Genomic DNA, 19,529 nt, shown 5'->3' with positions numbered 1-19,529 from the left:
TTTTCACACTTTCTTTTTTTAAAACAAACCCATGACTCCATAACTCATCATGTCCTCTTTCTCTCTGTAGAAAATAGGAAAGCCGTGAATTATTTTCCAGCATTGCATACACCTGCCTATCAACTAGGAGTTTGTTTTGCTCCCTGTTAAATTCAAAGAGTACTTTTCCATAAGACAGCAACAAAATAGAGGTTTCTTCTTGCTATTGCCTGGGAAGTATTTCTGTCCAGCTGCCTGCTACCACGAAAGCTTGTCTTGCAATAATTTTGAAATTGCTTTGGTACGTGCCTCTAACAATGCTATAAGCCCGGGAGAGAACAGAGGTTGCTATACTGTTGGTAGCAGTATATAAAGACTATTGGTGTAGTAGTATATAGACTATTGGTAATAAAAATGTCTCTTCCTCTGGGCACAAGAGTGGAAAGAAGGATACAGAATAACATAAAACCCATTATGCTTCTCCAATTTTAAACATTTAATAGTGCACTTATTGAGTATATTCTGTACAGACATTTCTAGCAAGTTAGAACATCTTCCTTTCTCTCACGTAGGTCATGGTCATGTAAAGCACATTTACAATAGAAAACATACTTGAGGTACAAAAACCCAAAAAGAATATCTGAGGTATAAATACAAGTATATTTTAAATAATCTTTATCATGCTTTATCTATGTTTGACAGTACACTGTGGGCAAGTATACATGTTTACAATAGAATGGTATATGTACAACATACAATTTTACAAATTCAATAGTGTTTGATGTAGAAGAATATACAAGTTTTTCCTACTCAGGAGGAACATTGTTACTGGAAGTACTACATTATTTGCCATAATAAAAAAATTCTTCATCAAAAAGCTTAAAATAATACTGACAATGGTAAAAAAGTCTCAGTCAAAATTCCATCTTGCAACACATTCATACCCTAGCCACAAAATACATTTATCACTTAATACTGCACCTCAAAAGCAAATCTTTACCTTTACAGTAAAACCTACAGAAAGACATCTTACCAGAGGACCTCAAGACTTCCTACAGTTCATACAAGCTGATGCTCAAGGAGGTGGGAATATCGCAACGAGTTTAAAACCCAACAAAACACCCAAGACAAAACCCCACCTTTCTCTCTGCCCCCAAGTAAAACCCTCCCAATTACTCACATCCAAGTTCTGTTTGTGATAACGTGCAGCTTTTAGAGAAACAGGCAAAGGAAGAAAAGAAAGGAAGAGAACTCATGTGACTCTTCCTAGCCACCTCACCCCACATGCTGCTACAGGAGTCCCGCCACCTCCTGGCACCACAACTCCAGTGTTGACTTTTTCTTCTTGAGCAGTCAGAATATAGTAAAATATATAAAAGCTCACTGCTCATTAAAACCCTTATAGTTAATGCAGGCAGGAGTAAAAGCAACAAATATGTTTTGGCAAATTAACAATTTACACTACTGGCTCTCTTCACCGTTGCATAGACATTTCATTTCTAAGCTGCTGCGTTGCTTAAGTATATTTACTTAAAATTGCTATAGAACTGCTAATCACTCCTAAAAGATGATTTAGATAAGGAGTGGACAGTAATTGGAGCAAGCCTCTTGTAACATCTGCTTAGGGTTTTTAACAAGGTTAGAGCTGAGGAAAATGCAGAACAGGCACATGGGAAGGATGGCTACTCCTGGTCCACAGGGGAGTCCCATTCTAGGTTGAACTGTATCCAGCATCCATTCTGGTGGCCTATCAGTGTACCAGACACATTTCAAGTTCGACTTCTTCTATCCTTTCAACCATTAACACACTCACTCACACTTCATTCTCTGTGCAAACCTTTCTCTGCTTATCTCAGTGAGAACACATAGAAGAGTACCAACTATTCCAGTGGATACACCAGTCCCTCAACACACTACAAATAAAATGACATGGGTATGTACATAATGCTAAGTATTTCACATGGGAATGATGAGCTTTCACCATATTTCATAATATATTTTGCATTTAAAGAATTTTGCTTCTCAGAAGCAATTCAAACCATCTAATAGTAGAATTTTTATTTTTTTTTTTGCACAGTCCTCCTATGTATTCCAGTCGAGGCCTACACTATAGACCTTACACAGACAGGAAGCAGCTTTAAAGTGTATGGTATGGCCACAGTCCTATAGTAATGCTCACAGTCAAGTTCTCATGCTGTCACCCCTTCATAACGTGATTTGCAGATAGTACACTAGCCTGGTCTGCAGTGGACGAGCCTGTTTTAAGTGATGTCTACGTTGCTGAGGGGTGGAGCACACAGATGTTCCTCTTCAGTAGTCACCTGGATTTTACTTCCTTGTTTTCCAGACTCTGATGACTGAAAGAGTCTCGTATCTTAACAACTTCAGATGCACACAAGTGTCCAAAGGACTTGGTGTACCAATCTGGCATGTGGCCCCTGATGTGTGGAGAAAAAGTAACAATGAAATGGATACCAGTAACTGTGCATGCATTTTCTTGGCAGAATTAAATACATATCTACCTGGTTAAATACCTGACTAGGAAATCTTCTTTTTACTGCTTATTGCTCAGTTTAGCCTCATTGATATACAGCTCCTCAAAAACAAGTTTGCTGCCATGAGGAAAAGTTATGAGAAGTTTTGAGATCTTCTTTACTAACTTAACATTAAAACTAACAAGTCCTTGCATCCAAATACATCTGTCAGGGGAAGGGGTGGGATCATGTACCGATAGGTATGGTGGAGCACATACTGGGGGCTTCTAAAGCAACAAACCATACCGGCTGCTAGATGTGCACTGAAGCCAATTTTCTGTAACATTTCAGAGACCTCTGTGCGTGTCTTTGAGAAGTACATACTACCAGCCACGCTAAAGCCTGATGAACTGTCTAAACTTTGTGATGACTATATGGAAACTATACAAGAAAAGTTACCACCGGTAAAGGACAACATGGAAATTCATACCTTAAATCAATTCTGCACATGTAGGTAAGTTTTGACTTTCCTGACCCGCAGGGCTCAATCAGATACCTAGACAGGAGCACGTTAACTCTGACACCAGCCACTGAAGCACGGTCATGATCCACTGAGGTTGCTAAAAGCACACAAGCTCCTTTGGGGAAGTTTGTTCTCCATGTTCTAAGAAATAAAAGAAGAGAAAAGCCTTATCTTTGACAAAAAGTAATTCAAACATCTAATAAGATTTCAAATCGTACACAAGCAGATATTTACCTATATAACTTACATTCTACAGAAATTGTATGTGAGATTGCCATATGTGTAGGATATCAACATCACCACTTATAAAAGTCTTACCTTAGGACTACGAAGTCTCTGGCTGGCTGAGGTGCCATGCTGTTCTGGACATACTGGTATATATCTGTCTGGCTATCCAAAGGTTCAATTACTTTTGAATCTATAAGATCTTCATCCCAAAGATGTTGCTCTTTAAGCAAACGATTTAAAACATCCTCTGGCATAGCTGGGATTTCAATGGTAGTTTTCCATAACCGGAGTGGGGGACCTTCACATACCTGCAGAAAATCAGCACAGAATTGTCAGTTTTACTCTTCTTACACTTCCTTTTCTTTCCTATTTGACTGTTGGCTAAATATAGCAAATTAAATACACGCACATATATGTATATATTGCACTAAGCTTGTAAGCTCAGACTAAGGTTGTTTTCCTGAGAGCTAAAGGCATCTGCATGCTGACTTCCAAATAATTTTTAGGCTGTAGTTATCTTCTCCAATATGGGCCGCTATTAAATTATGATGCTACAGAAAAATATCCTAATTCTCCAAGTCTTTCTTTTTTTACATATCTTAAATCTCATTGAAACACTTTTCTCTGTGCTAGCTTGCAGCTGTGCAAGATAAGGGCCAAGAAAATTCTTTCCTACTGCCTGTATGGTGACAGTGCTTAGATGCTTCAGTCAGTCTGTTGAGACTCTGCACACATTAAGTGAAGGCACGTAAATGCAATACAGTGAATACTCCTGGCCTGGATAAACACAAGGACACAGATCAGTGCATGCTGGCTGACTACTGCTGAAAGACATGTTGGTTTTAGGTGCAACTATGTCAAAAGATTAAGGCTTTTTTTCTTAGAACTATCTACAAAGTAAAAGTGTGCACTGAACCGTCTGTAATATCCTGTGTCAAAAAGCCTGCTGGTACTAGAGAAGACAAGCTAAAAATCAGTATTATGGCATGAGTGACAGGGTACACACCTTCTTGTAGGCTAGCTCTGCTTGCTCTGAGGTGGAGCAGCTGACCCAGCCTTTAAACTTCTCCTTCATCTCTTTGAGCAAGTCGTCCACGCAGTCCTGGAGGTAGCAGTGGTAGTCAGAGGGCTCGGTGGTGGTGCTGCTGCCGCCCCGGAGCTCCTCAAGGCTGAGAGGACGCAGGTCCTGCTCTGTGTATGAGTTGCGGCCCCTGCTCATTTCTTCGGGTATCTGAGGGGCGACAAGGGTGAAAACATCCTCTTGCAGCTCTCTCCCCAAATCACAGAGTTAGACTAGCAGCTTGATAGCCACAGAAAGATGGACATACTAATTATGGAAATGGTGAGACACATATGTGTCAGATCAATGACTCAATGTGAAGAGATGGCAAAATTAAAATTTGTGACTTTGATTTAATTTGAATTAGTCTCTCATTTACGGGGTGTCTTATTTTTCTCTGTGGAGTATCCCTCTTTGCTACACAACTCAGATCCATTCCCACTGCACAGTTTATCCTGCAGACTCAATGAAGGAGGGGCAGTTGTCAACCACAAGAAAAGAGACTGCCATGTCTTCAGTGGTGGGCTCTGAAAAGATTTGACGACGCTGAGGACAACCAGAATTTGAGACTTGTCTGGTTCTTCATCCTGAGCCCTAGAGGGAGCATTCTTTAGTCCCTAAAGACCCTTCTACCTATGGTCTGACAGTATCCTGTTCCAGGTCACTTTTGTGGACTAGTCTTGCTAACTCTTGGGAATTTCAGTATAAAACAAACACTGAAATTCCTGGAAATAGCTTCTTGCTTTGTAATTAGAGCTGAGGTTCACAGACCCTCATGGCTGCACAATAAAAGCTTGAAAACATATCTCAAATGCAGCTTAGATATAATAAAAATGTCTCACTCCACAACTGCCTCATGACTTTTAAGTGCCAGTGCCAACTAAACAACTCTCTCTTCTTCTGGCACCACTTCCAATTCATGTATGCACTCAGATCAGGATGGAAAGTTTTTTAAAAAGGTATTTATCATGTATTAAACTCTATTACAATAAAGACACAATTCCTAGCTCTCCATTATACAGTAGATCTAAGCCTTGTTGGTCAACATTCTACCCATCAGGTTTGCATATAGATGTCTTACCTGAAAAAGCTTCTTGCATTCAGCAATCATATGAGCTAGCCCTTGGGTTGCAGCCAGGTTTTCATTTAGGTCTTTCTGATCCGGTTTTCCCAGGCTTGGTTTTCTTTGCATCACTCTTCAAAAGGAAACAGAGTCCACATACACAGAAATACAGTTATTTAATGCAAAGCAATTCAAATGCTTCATAAGAAAACAGCAGGATCCCCCAAACTGCTGACTATTTAGAGCAGTGCTGCCTGGGAACAAATCCAGGCATGTTACTGACTTCTCTCAGTACTCTCTCTAAATATTCCTTTGGACCGCCACCCACTTCTTCCTTTTGATGAACATGCTTACATTTTAATTAATCTCTAAGAAAAGGTAGGATTCCATAACTGTTCTACACCTGGTGACATCTGAGGTGTAGTAGGGTCAATGCTAGACCATGCCTGTTGCACATCGCTGCTAGCTGTGGTACAGGACCAGCAGCAAAGAGCCCTGCTCCCCAGAAACATACCTTGGGGAAGAATTCTCTCTTTTCAGAGTGTTTAAATGGAAGAGGGAAGGTGCTAAGCAGACAGCCAGGTTTGTTGGTGTCATCTGGTTTTCCTTCACTGCAGCTGTGACATCACTCAGGAAATAGAGGAGAATCTGGAGGACCTCCCTGTTCTCATCGGGTAAGAGCATAATGGCAGCCTTGATGGCCTGGAGACGCTGATCCTTTGGCACATCTGCATAATATTAGTAATTCTCTCATCAGCTCATTGATTTCCACACACACAGCATGAATACGTCCCAAAGCAAACTCCAGCTTCAAATACTTGATTTGGGTTTGAAGTGATTTCCTTCAGGATGCATACCATTCATGGGAAACACAAAGGAATTTTTTTTTAACCCAGCAGTTTTACTACCCTCAGCTATTTCCTGCCTCACAAGAAATGCAAGCAAGAAGTTGTGCCTAGGCCAAAGTTAATTTTAGATTTAGTTTCAACAGCTACATGCTCCTGCAGATGCACTAAAATGACAGAAGCCTGGAGTCAGGCAGTGAAGTCCAGCCAATTTAAAAATTCTTTGGCTTTCAAAGAAATTCAAAACACGAATGATTTTAGAATAGATGAATTAATTAGCTAAATTGGCTAGCAAACCTTTTCAACAATGATGTCATAAAATATCCAGAAAGTGATTTACCAAACACAGAGGGTTGCTTTACTAAGCAGACCATTCAAAGTCACGCAGTGGAAAAAGAAAGTCAACGCTGTGAAGCCCCATACCATTAAATGGCTCCTTGGTTACTAAAAACAAACAGTCACTGGAAAAATTTGACATGTGTCTTTATACAAGGCCCTCTCCTCTAAACTTGAAGGGAACAAAAAAATGAAATAATCCAGACCAGATCTGCTTCTTATAAAGGGATTTCCAACAAGCCACCTCTGAAGACAACATTAGAATCCTGGAGCATTTATTTCATCTTTAGCACCACACCACCGTCATGCCATGTCTCATACTACACATGGTGCTAACCAGATATTTAATAGGTATTTGCTTTGGGCTTCAGTAACCTCATAAGGCTAGCAGGTGAAAATCAGAAAGCAAAAAACCCACTGGTTTTCACACTATTCCCTCAGTCAGTTCAAAGCACATTTAACCCACATGCTGACAATTCCAATGCGCAGCCTGGTACATAACACCAAAGCAAAGGAAAATTTTTGTCCTTTGCAGGGAAGCAAAATTTACAGCTGCTTTAAGGCCCTTTGCCTCTGAAGGAAGTTCCTATAATATTTTTATAACTATCATCATAAGGAAAGCACAAAATACAGCAAGGACTCCAAGAAGGTGGTTTTGCACTAAGTTCTGTTGTAGCTGCGCTACCATGGGAACAATACATGGAGAGAGAGTTGGGATGGTATTAGGGAGAGAAACCACAGGATCAGCAAGGTGCCCATAGTGCATCAATCAGTTTGGATCCCCGTGAATATTTCAAAAAGCTTTGGAGTTCTAGTCATCAAACATTAATTCATCTTTGACAATTTTATAAAGTGAGAGTATTTCCAGTGAAGCAATGTTGAAGAAAACATTTGAAAGACAACGTGTTGGAAAGATTCAGAACCCAATTACCATCTATACTGAACTCAACTTATCCAGCTCACAAAAGAGAATGTCTCCTTTCGTGGAGTTGAACCTGTTACCTCAGAAAGATTAATTATATCTTTTCAAGTGCATCAATATCTCCATTTTTAATGTGATTTATTCTAAGCATTTTCTGTTTATGGTACCTATCAGTAAAATAGCTAAAGTCAGTAACAGAAAAGCTTTCAACTTAAAAGGTTGTTTTCAAAAGTTGTGGCGAATGATAGGAGAATATGAACAATAAGAAAAGAGATTTTTTTTGGCAGCCTTGCTCTTGCAAAAAACCCCTCAGTAATTTATTGTATTTGAATCCCCTTGAAAGACCCAAACTCTGTTTGCCTAGTTTGCACAGCAACTCTACCTACCCACATCAGGCATGGCTTATTTTAAAGTCGTAGTATCTGTTGTGCTCAGAGAATAGAGGAAGCTTTATAGTGTGTGATGGAGGATTTATATTTGTTCCCAAGCTACAGAGAAAGATGAAATGAAAAGAATTTGTGCTATTAATTGTTATACAACTGGAATGTAAAAAATCAGTTCCTTATGAGGCAGCCTGAACTATAATGGCTACAAGAGAAGGGCAAAGACTAACATACACAAAGTGAAGTGCCCAGAGGAGCAATATTAGAACGTTCTACCCTTACTGCACAAATGACCATTTGCTGACTAGCCACAGAAATCTGAGTACTTACATTGGTATATCTGTAAGAAGGTCTCAGAGAGTTTGTTGGTCATTAGAGGCTCAGGGAGATCACGGAAGAATTGCTTTAACATGTCTGCTACATCGTAAGCAGACTGGCCTTCGTAGCTCACACTGTCTGTTGAATTCTCATTCATTTGACGCAAAGCCTGAATTCTTGATTTGACTCCAGATTTCCTAAACAGTCCAACCTAAATATATATGAAAAGGTAAATACATTTGCAATAAGTCCAGCAAATTTGAAATCTAAGCATGCTCCTTAGCTTCTTATGTATGTGTTCTAATTTCATGGAAAGCTTTCCTTGCATTAATCATCTACTTCATTCTGCTTTGACTGTACTTTTTCAGTTCGACCCAGGAACAATAAAAATTAATGGAAGGCTGAGTTTTGGGTGCTGCATGCATGTGGATGAGACTACAACAAAACTCACCTGATCCAGGCAGTGGTTGCGGAGGTACCGCATGGCTTGCTGAATGCTCTGTGGAAGAGGTTGCCCTGTACGCTGGACGTTGACTTGCAGTGGTACTCCAAACACGTTTCGGTCTTTATAATCTGGCACCTTTATCCTCTTCATAAATTTTGGCACTGCCCTATTTAAGCAAAGGGAACGACAAAATTAAATTAAACCTCTGTTGACCATTTATCTTATGTATTTCCAGTAATTAAAAAAAGTTGAAAGAAGTGAAATACTTTAGTAATATGAAAACAGCGACAGTATAAATTAGCTAATTCTTTCAGGGCTGGGAAGGGAGAGAGCATAGAAAACAGTTTCTCTAAGAGAAAGGCTTGACATTCAGGGCAGTATGCTGCCTATAAGTATTAATGTGGTGCTACTCCATCAATATTAGTAGGACAAAAGATACAGGGTAAAACTGCAGGGGCCAGATTGAATTGCGAAAGAATCAAAATAAATCCTGCGGTCAGTGACCCCTTATAACACTGCTTCTTTAGGTTTCAGGAAAGATGGGCATTTGAACAATGAGCTTTTGTATGTCAACTACTTGTTCTGCGAAGTTCTCAAACTGGGTCCACCACCCACCAGTGTGCATAACAGCAGGGAACTGATGTAATACATTTGAGTTTGTCAGCTAAAAACTTCAGCTCTATAAACAACCCCTTTGAGGGATCCCCCCTCCTTGTCATCCAGTCACTGTTATTACCCCCCACCTCCCACTCCAGTTTCAATGAGAGGCCTTTCCATCTGCTTATGACTCCAAGGAAAAAGTTGCTAAATACAAAGAAATGATTTACTCTTAAGTCCCCAAGAGTATTGGTTTCATGAAGGAAAAAAAAAAGCCACTAAAATGTGAAAATATTGAGATCATTTTCCTAAACATGGAAAAAAGCTGATGTCCAGTGCAATACTAAAAAACACAGTAGCACTGGGAAACAGGGAGACCTATTTAACATTTCAATATATAGTACAGCTATACAAACAGCACATTAGATGTACAGCTGACTAATCTGTTACCTAGTAAAACAGAACCAATTTGTATTGCCACACAGTAGTTTAGGGCATTATTGATATATGTATGAATAATACTTGCTTTGTCAAAAAACATGCCAATGGAATGTAAAAAAACACATTGCGAACTCCACCGAGAATCTGAAGCATGCAGGGGTAACTGGTCAATACTTATTTCTGTCTTTCAGAACAAACAACTTCTGTATTTAGAAAGGCTGACATAATAACAGCCTTTGAACACGAGGTACTTTGATGCTGAAGCTAAAAACTCTCCATGACTCCTGGGGAAGGGAGGAGGCTGGCCTATGGTAAGGAGTAGAAAAATTTTATTGTGCCTTTTGCGTCCTGAAAGTTACATGGGCTGTACTGCAGATACAATAATAAAAGAGTTTTCTGTTTCATTCTGACAAAAGACATTCAACTGGGTCACAAACACCTGGCCACAGCAGAAATTGCTGACTACAAAAAAAAATCTATTGATCTCCCAATCTTTCTTCACCACCACCCCTGCCATGATCTTTTTGCAAATTAACTGGATTTACAGTGGTGGATTTAATTTGCCTTAAAGAGGGGAGTTGGTTTTTGGCTAATCAGAAACTAGAACTAAAAGAAACTTATGTTATTTAGTGACATAATTATACAGAGAAACTAGTGCAAATATTTAAGAATAACTGAAGAAAAGCCAGCATCTACTGAGATCTACTGAGGTTCATGCCACTGCTAGTTAACTGCCTCAATATAAAACCAGTCCTTCTTTTGCTATGGGTGATGTACATCTCTCTGCTCAGAAAGCTGGCCCCCATTTCATTGCTTTCACTCCCTACCATATCCCGTTGTAAACATACTTCTCAAGACGAGTAAGATTACACTTACATAAAGGGTTAGTGATTTTCACCCTGTCTAGGGAAACCATCCATAAATCATTGTCAGCACAGGCTGGAGGATGAAGTGCGAATATGGAAAATGAGGGATTCATTACATCTTTCCAAGAGTTGCCTGGGACAAGCAACTGGTCGTTCTTATGTAGGTGGCTCATCTACACACAGCTCTATGCCCTTACCAGCTGAAACCATGCTTGTTGGAAGGCGTATACTTCTCCAGGAGAGCAGTCAGCTTCAGGAGAGAGTACTTCTGCAGCAGGTTCATCTGCGTGACAGACTGGCAGTTGATCTGCAGTGACGCTGAGCTGAGGCTGGGTCGGTGGGAGCTCTGGAAGCTGTGCCACCTCAGCCTGTGCCTGCAGAGAAAATGGGGGACAGAGCAAGGACTGATCACTGAAATGTCCCTGCAAAATACATGCAGGAATTACTGCAAATGTACTGCTAGGCTCCCTTGACTAGGCAGCTGCTCTCTTCTGAGACTTCACAAGAATCAGCTGGCAGTATCTCTACCTTACTTGGTGCAATGAGGCACACGTGGGTCCTTCAGATGGGAACATGCTGATCCACAGCTCATGGTTGACTACATGATCTTGCCCTACCAGATATCCTCCAAGGGTTCCAAAACCCTTTTTCAGAAGCCCTTTCAGTATTAAGGCAGTGATAATCAAAAAATTCCATTAAGAAAAAATGGCCCGCATATTTAGAACACATCAAGTGGTAACTAAGCACTTCTGCGAGTCCCACTAAGTTTATACAGACAGCTGTAGCTGACTAAATGACAGCAGAAATCAGGTCCTAAATGATTTTTGCCAGTTTTGAAGAGAAACTGGAAACAAATCTAGAAGGAGTTAAAAAATATAGTCATCCATCCCATGGTAAATCTCCCAACAGAAACTGGGAGGCCACTGAGCTCCCCTAGTTCCCCACTGTGCTACAGCAATCAAGTAAAGAAAGTAAATAAATCTCATTTTCCCCTCAGATTTGATGCCCTAACATGCTATTAAGAAACAGCCTGCTACTGAAAAGTGCAATTTTTTGTAACAGCCTAAAAGTCAAGGCTTTTACTACACACTGACACAAACCGGACCACACTTACATTAATCCTCCCAGCCAACCTAAGAAGTGAATAATCCTGCTTGAGGTTCCTCTGCCTCCCACACACCATTTCAGTCTGAAGAATCACCTTCCCCTAGTACTGCTCCTAATGCTGTCTTGTCAAGAGGGCTGTTTTTCAATGACAACTCAGGCTGAACATACAACCATACGGTGTGGGAACCACTTGTCTAAAAGTCTTGCACACATAATTCCCTCATCTATAATTGTTCTGGGAGGTGACAGGAACCCATGCATGTGCATGAATGACCACAACTTCTGTTAAACCTTAATTGAGTGTGCTGCAGCTACTAAATAGCCACCTGTGCAGAGGGAACCTCACCAGGGCCACCCCAAGTCCCAGCGCTTATGATCTCACCTGCTGGACCGCGTCAGAGATGCGCCCACCCCAGAGTCCCTCCTGTCTTGCATCCCTGAGGGCTCTTCTGTTTCATTCAGTGAATTCCCTGTACTGTCAAGGTCACTTGGTGTTGTTCGATCGTTATCTACATCGAGGTGGATCTGCTTTGGAGAGGAAGGACATGGGGAGACGGAGTCAAGCGCTGAGTCAGAGTCCCCCTCATCAGAGAACTTCTCTGACCACTGGTTTACTATTCTCTGCATCCCTTTGACATGGTACAGGATGTCATCTAGTTCTGGAAATATGTCTTCATTTTCTAAGTCAGCCAGGTCGCTCGTACTGGAATACAGGATAGAGCCTGGCACGTTGTCATAAATGCTGAGGCGGCTGCTCACTGAGCTAGAGGAGTTGCGCCTTTTCCCCATATCCAGCTCTTTGGAGCTGTCACCGCTGTTTTCTCTCTGGAGGGTGAGATGGCCATGTCCATGGAAACTCCCTGTTCTCCAGTTCACAGAGGTGTTGCTTTCTATCGGGGAGAAGTTACCATTGGAGAGTGCTTTGGGAAAAGTGCCAGGCTTATGATCTTCGGGGATAAAAAAAACTGTGTCTTCTGCAAAGTTTCCCTGGTTCTTGAAGTTCTGCTCCATTACATCACTGAACGTTGACTGGTTGAAGGGATCAAAGCCTTCTAGATACATGCCCACCCTTTTATTGTATGCACTGAGGCTGCGTGTTCGTGTGACAGGACTGGGTGTGCTGACAGCACTGCTTGTCTCAGACTGACTACTGCTGCTGCTGGTCTGGGTGGAATTGGAGACGCTCCTCTTTCGTACCATGGGGAGGCTGATATGATTACCATTGAGGGCAGAAATTTCCACACAGTTAAGTTGTTTCAGTTTATCTTCATTTATGCCCTCCTGCAGGATGGGGCCACTAATAATAAGGCCAAGCTTTGAAGGAGCTTTGCTCTTGCCATGGTGAGAGCTCTTGATTTTCAGGCTCTCCATTCTCTTGAGCAAGCTTTTTGTTTTAGACTTGGTGTTCTTCTCATTGGCTTTCGTGTTGAAGCTGAAGCTGTTCAGCTCCCTGGGCGAGGGCAGGCTGCTGAATGAGTCATCATTTGCTATGAAATTGCTTGATGAACAAATGCTCACAACTGAGTTTGTCCTGGTGTTAGATGCCTCACTCTGAAGGGCTGGATGGTGGCTGCTGGTGCTGCTGATGCTCAGAACGGAAGCCACCTCCTGGTGTTCACTGAGGTCTGTTAACACACTCTCACGGCTTGCTGCATTAGTAAGGTGAGGAGCTTCTGGGGAGGGGGTATTCAAGTCTGGTTTTGGAGGGAATACATCAAACTCTTCAAGCCTTGACCACCTCTTGCTGTCCCTCTGAAAAGTCCATTTGCCACTTATTGCACAAGGTTCATCTTCATCTGAATCTTCACTCTGCAAGGAAGAAGAACCCTGAAAGTACTGCTTGCAAACTGCCTAAACAGTAAAGGCGGTTGCATTTAAATACAATGCCCGATAAACAGCTTTAGCGCGACCTTGTTCTCACTGAATTTAAAGTGAAAACAGTCTTTTGCTTCAGGGAGAGGAAGATTAGGCCATAAAGACCATCACAGGAAAAGATAACATGAGACAGGCAATATATTTTGACAGCTTTAAAATACAAAAGATATATGTTTTGTAAAAAGAAACAAACAATACAATCTGCTTTAAATTGCTCTTTTCTAAAACCCCTAGTGTCCATAGACTTCTAATTAATTGGTCACAGAGGACAGCCCTCAGATCAATGGAAATTCCTGGCATGCATAAAATTTTAAACCAGAGACAGGGGTTGGGGTTCCTCTGGATTTTCTCCAAAGTTGCACTCTGTTGATAGTGACTCTGTGTTTATACTCCTCTTTGCAATTACAAGATGTTTCTCACACAGTCTGAACTGTAGCAGCTTAATTCCTTACCCATTTGGGAAGTCTGAACAGTCTCCTAGCTGTGACTAATGAGAGAGCAGAAGAAACTTGCACTGCAAGAGTGTGATGCTTCCCAGCTCCTAACTGGTCCACTCTCCCTCCCACAGGCTAGCAGCTAACATTTTAAGAATGTCCTGTGAAGTTTCTACTTCAGTCTCGCTCCAGGCAAACTTTAACACTCATAGATAGTGAGCAGCAGGAGCTTACTGACATTATAGCACGTAGGTAAATTGTAAATAACATCTCCACTGATGATGTTTGACATACGTGTAATGCTTGAGGGTACAATTACACATACATCAATTACGCCTACAATCTTTTCAGCTAAATACTGAAAGGGAATGATCCTGACATATCTGGTCTTCCAAATACCTGGAAATTTTCATGTTAGGAGAATAAAACCAATGGAGGTATTTTAATGTGACACTATAAAACCATAAAATAACCTTTGCAGTTCAGTTGCCACCATGAGTTTCACTTCATTTGTTTAGACTGCTTTAATTTAAAACCAAACTCACATGCATGCCCCCAGTGGTAACTGTTTGTGTACCAGAAACACAAACACTTATTCTCTTAAAAAAAAGTAAATTATTTGTATTTTAAGTATTTTATTTATGCACACTTAAGTCACAGATCCTCTCCTATTTTTTTTCTTGTTTTTCTAATAGCACCAGCTCAGCAAAACAAGTGAAACACCATATTTATTTTTTATGACCAAACACACAAGGGACACAGAGCAAGCATCATTTTCTTTGTGTCCCAGGTACTACCAACTACTTCTGTCCATGTCACAGATGACAAACTAAGAGGACTAGTTTGGTTATTTAAAAGTTTCAGGAGGAAAAAAGTCACTTGAAACCAATAGGTAATAATGGTAGTTCAGTTGTGAATATGGTTTTACCGGAAAAAAGGAGCAGTAAAAAGATCTTCATATGCAAAGAGGTCAATGCAAACATAAGGGAACATATGTTTCTGTCACATAATTTTTCCCTAGTGTCAAAAAGCTTTAAAGGCTAAGTATTGATTTTAATGAAGTCAGCAACAAAAGGGAATAGGATCCAAATCCATCTTCCAGAACATGGGTGGTGAATGAAAATAAGGAAGGACTGAAACAAAAGGTAACATCTAGACTCTGGAAGACCTGGGGTGTGGACCTGAAGATGGGTCTGGTCTGACCTCTGACAGCAATACTGATCATTCCAGTGTTAACAAGGTTCAGGAACAAGGAGAGAAATCTTCTGGTAGTCATAAATGGCAATCCAGCTGTCTATTCCTACTTTTAAAGTGTTCCTATATAAGCTGTTTCAGAGTGTTATCTTCAGGAGCTTGGATGCTCTTTCCAACATACCACAAACAGATAGGGAAAGAGGGGATTAATTCATGGTAAACAACCTCAGACATTTGTATGCATTCTTGTTAAGGGTAGGGCAGCATTGCATTGCCTTAGCTTAGCCATCTTTATCTACAGTTGTCACATCCCACGGGATGATATCAACTACTGATCCCTCCTAGGACACACACAAAATTTTAAGACAGCTCTTGAGTGGTACCTTACTAGTACTGTTGGTACTACCTTACTAAAATTACAGTAGATACTCTCTTATTTTTCACCATGCCCCACTGGGGTCCTGAAGATACCGGGAACGCTTTTAATTCCTGCTGAGCTCCCTGGAAATATGCAAACTTTCCAAAAAGGTACTGATGTATTCTGTATATCTATTGCTTTAATTTTGAGCACTGTAACTAAAAAGCAAGGAAACAACTTGCCCAGTCCTACAAAGGATTACCTCCCTCCTTTGCAGGCCAGGCATGGTCTCACTGATTCTGTCTACACTATAATCAAGCAATACAATTCTAATGTGACAGCAAAGAACCAGAACTGTGAAGATGAACATTCAGGTCAGCTACTCAGGTCCCCTTCTGTCAAGTCTGCTCTTTACAATCCTGCCTGAGTGCAGGTAATATGCTTCAATAAGACAACCTCACTGGCAGGCAAAGCAGCCCAGTGCCTTTCACACTGGGAGCAGCATCCAGGGAAGTTTTAGCTAGACAAATAACCTTTCCCTGAGGCCAAGCTCTGCAGTTGCCACTCAATGAGAGCACAAAATGAAATGTAAGCAGAGTTTTGACTGAGTGTCCTTGCCAGGTTCTACTCAGGTGTTATTCTAGACTGCAGCTAAGCAATCTGCTAGACGTTTTTTTGGGTTTTTTTTGGTTTGATTAATGTACAATGCTGTAACAGAAAATATTAAGGGAACTTACCCTTTTCCTGTGGGGGCTGATTTCTAGCTTCATCACTGCACATTTGTTTAAAGTATTCAAGCGCCTGCAAAGTAAAGGAAACCGTGTTAAGAGAACACTCCAGTGTTTTGACACAGGCTATTCCAGTTCAAAAGCTTTTGTGAAGGCTGTTCCCAAATTGCTTTGCATACAAATAGCCACAAGCAGAGTTTCAATTAGAGCCCTAATTATACTTAACCATTAACCCATTACATTTGGCTGTATTCTAACTTCAGAGGGGGGAGGGATGACTATTTGTCACAATTACCTGAATCAAAGTAAAGAGAAGTGAAGGAAAACTTAGACTAAGTTGAGAAGTACATTATATCCAATGAATTGTAATAATTACATTTATTCAAATAGCAAATACTCAAACTCTGAAACAATCAATCTTAACAAAATGAAAATAAGGGAAAAGGCTTCTCATTTAACACTGTGTACATATGCCTCTGTGAAAAAAGCACACTGGCTTAAAATAGTATTTTATAAGCTAAACCCTCACAGGAGCAAACTTGTTTTACACTTATTAGGCGTCTATTATTTTCAATACAGTCCTGAGACAAGACAAGGCACCAGTTCAAAAAATGAAACAAAACACAGCCTGATTTTTCATTCCAAAACTGAAAGTTTCTTTTATACATAAAAATGTTTTTCTGAAGGGCTAAAATTTAAACAAAAATAAATTGCTGCAGCAACAATAGTTAACCAGCCTCCCTGTGAAATATGATAGCAGTCTGCGTGCATATCTTGAAGTAGTGTATGAATGTATGCAAGCATCCTTCTGCTCCCTGGTAAGCTAATGATCTAGCAGGTACCCCTCAAAAAAAAAAGTTATCTTTCTTCTCCCCTCTCTCCCAGAAGCTGAATTTGCAGTCCTGAGCACAGCTAAACGCAGGCTGCTGTGGTGTCCTCCTGCCCTTGTCCTAGCCCTTGCCTCCCCAGAAACTGCTCCAGGGACATATATGGTTCAGCTTAAATCCACACTGGTAAAGCGCGGTTAGAGAAATGCTAGTGTTATGGCAAGGCAAATGGCAGGAACAGGCTGGACGCATTGCAGAAGGCAGAAAAGCTGGAGCCGCATGTTCATGGAAGCGATGGTTTGGTCATTTGTGTTAATACTTCCACTCATGAAGCTGCACCGTGGATTGGATGAGGAGACTAACCAAGCTGAAAACTAAGCTTTAAATATTTTGTTGGGCTGAGTTTTTCCCAGGTCAGTTCCCTGAGCTGCATGAAGGGTAGTGTGTGCAGGGGGAAGGCAGAGGAGCAAAGCTGCCTCTTTTGTTCAGCCAGACTTCAGGCCAAATTCAACAGGAGCAAACCTGAGCTTTAAAAGGCCTAGCACATTCTGAAGGAAGTTGTATAGTTTTCACATAATTCATTTGAGCAAAGGGTAAAGAAGAGCCTGTATCAGCAGCTTTGAAAAACAAAAAGAAATGCTGACTTGACCTGTTGATTCAGATGAGTGTTTTCAGACTCATGAAACTTGTAACTTGAATCTAGAAAATGTGTGCACAGGAAGTATTACTAGCTTCCTCTTTCCCCTTGCTTTTAATGCACAGGATTAGTTGCAGATGGTATTTACACAGGGGCTGATCCTGAGGCCATCAAAGAAAATGGAAAAGCTCCTTCTGATGCGTTTGCTGCAGTCATGAAGTAAAAAAAAAAAAAAAAAAAAAAAGACAGTTTGACCTACAATCAGAGACAGCCACAATACAGCAGAAAAGGAGAGAAGCAGGAAGAATTGCCATGTCAAATAGTAGGGCAGTGGCAGATTAGGAAAGTTAGGAGGATCTCTCTATTTTCGTCTTTGCTCTTACTTTAAAAGGCAGAAGGCTCAGTCCTGTCAGCTCCTGCTGGTGGGTACATGCACAAGTCCAGTGAACTTCAGAGGAATTGTATTTACTACATGAGTGAAGGGTGAGTGTCCCATCTATATGCTACACAGCGAAACTGGTATTTTAGTTTTTAAAAAGCCACACAGCAGAACAAAGCTGCCTCCTGCTCTCTGTATAAAAACATTCTCCTCTCAAACTCCTGGACCACAAGACAAGGGAATATTGAAGTGATTTCAGTTCTATATTGTGTAATAACTTACAAATTTCACAGTGTTGCAACCTTTGACTTATGTGGAGAGAAGTTATCACTGAATCCCTGTATCAGGCTTTATCTAGCTCCAGCCTGTCTGACCACTAATAAAGACAGTCTCTGATTTCACAAAGATTACATCCACAGACTTCTCTCCTACTCAAATAAAAATCTTGAAATAACTGGGAAAGGGTAGAGCAAAGACCTCTGTTTCCACAGAGGACGTTTAAGAAAAAAATTTCTTGGTGCACACCTCACAAAAATGAGTACGAATGCAAGATAAGGTAACCCCCAATGAGAGAGGTTACATACAATAGCAGCAAGGCAAATAAAAGCTCTGTTACACGCCTAACATGATTTCATCACAAAAACAGTTTCCCTTTTAAAACCTAAATGCTCTGCAGTGATTGCCTCAGGTCTGCAACTTTCATTATATACATCAAACATCCTGCTTTAACTTCTGCTCAAGTTCAGCAGTGCTCAGTTCTTGAGCTATAAAACACTGAAAACACATTACAATATGCAAAACTGCCTTTCAAACACATTATTGAATCTGCAAAGTTAGTCTTACAAAGTTTACGCTTTGCCAGGATGAGTATTACCTATACAACTTTCATTAAACTTCACATACGTTTTGCAATACTTTCTAAGCACATGAGGACGCATTCACTTTCTATGGATCTTCTCATAAAATTCAACTGCAATTTTATCTTCTGGCTCTGGACCTTCTTTGGTAATTCCATTCCCAGATATAGATTCAACTTACCATTTTCCTACTGACAGTCAGCAGGTCTGCCTCATTCTTAGCTCTGTCTTATGCTACCCAAACCGGTTTCAGCAACACTTTCATGGGGACAAGATGGGAGACGGAAGAACTGGGCAGGATTTCTGCAGACAGCCGCACCAGCCACTTTCACCATCTGGCTATCTCAGTCTCAATTTTTACAATGGCCTATCCCAGCCACGTACTGGATGACGAGATAATGTTGTTTCCCATCATGTAAATAAATGCCTTTGAGTCAGCCCTCTCCCTACACATCTTCACATTCAGATGGTATCTTGCTCATGTGGAGCATTGCACTTCCATGACATCATTTTTCTTTGCTCTCCATGTACTCCTACCCAAGCTCTCACCCTCCTTCACCCTAGCTCTGCAAAACCCTTCTTCCCAAGGGTGACAAATGCAACTGGAACTGCTTCTTGGTCCCAGCCCCTCTGAGCTGAGACTGGCCTGTATC

The 19,529-nt window shown here is 40.9% G+C and overlaps 1 protein-coding gene across 4 annotated transcripts in view; it reads right to left on the bottom strand.

Annotated features, from left to right (window-relative positions):
- Positions 1-2,033: 2,033 nt before the first annotated feature.
- The window catches only part of DLC1 (DLC1 Rho GTPase activating protein), a 219,971-nt gene continuing 202,475 nt past the window's right edge, over positions 2,034-19,529 (bottom strand). For all 4 annotated transcript variants that reach the window (XM_069856003.1, XM_069856004.1, XM_069856005.1 and 1 more), the window contains 11 exons: positions 16,186-16,249; positions 11,970-13,396; positions 10,678-10,854; positions 8,583-8,742; positions 8,144-8,342; positions 5,842-6,055; positions 5,346-5,460; positions 4,211-4,435; positions 3,295-3,512; positions 2,944-3,117; positions 2,034-2,417 (listed from right to left, as the gene is read on the bottom strand). In XM_069856003.1, coding sequence (XP_069712104.1) covers positions 2,297-2,417; positions 2,944-3,117; positions 3,295-3,512; positions 4,211-4,435; positions 5,346-5,460; positions 5,842-6,055; positions 8,144-8,342; positions 8,583-8,742; positions 10,678-10,854; positions 11,970-13,396; positions 16,186-16,249 — 3,094 coding nt within the window. In that variant the 3' untranslated portion in view covers positions 2,034-2,296. The remainder of the gene's footprint in view (positions 2,418-2,943; positions 3,118-3,294; positions 3,513-4,210; positions 4,436-5,345; positions 5,461-5,841; positions 6,056-8,143; positions 8,343-8,582; positions 8,743-10,677; positions 10,855-11,969; positions 13,397-16,185; positions 16,250-19,529) is intronic.

Source organism: Phaenicophaeus curvirostris, chromosome 4 (assembly GCF_032191515.1).
Source record: "Phaenicophaeus curvirostris isolate KB17595 chromosome 4, BPBGC_Pcur_1.0, whole genome shotgun sequence".
In the NCBI taxonomy this organism is placed as follows: domain Eukaryota; kingdom Metazoa; phylum Chordata; class Aves; order Cuculiformes; family Cuculidae; genus Phaenicophaeus; species Phaenicophaeus curvirostris.
This window is presented reverse-complemented; position numbering and strand designations above follow the sequence as displayed.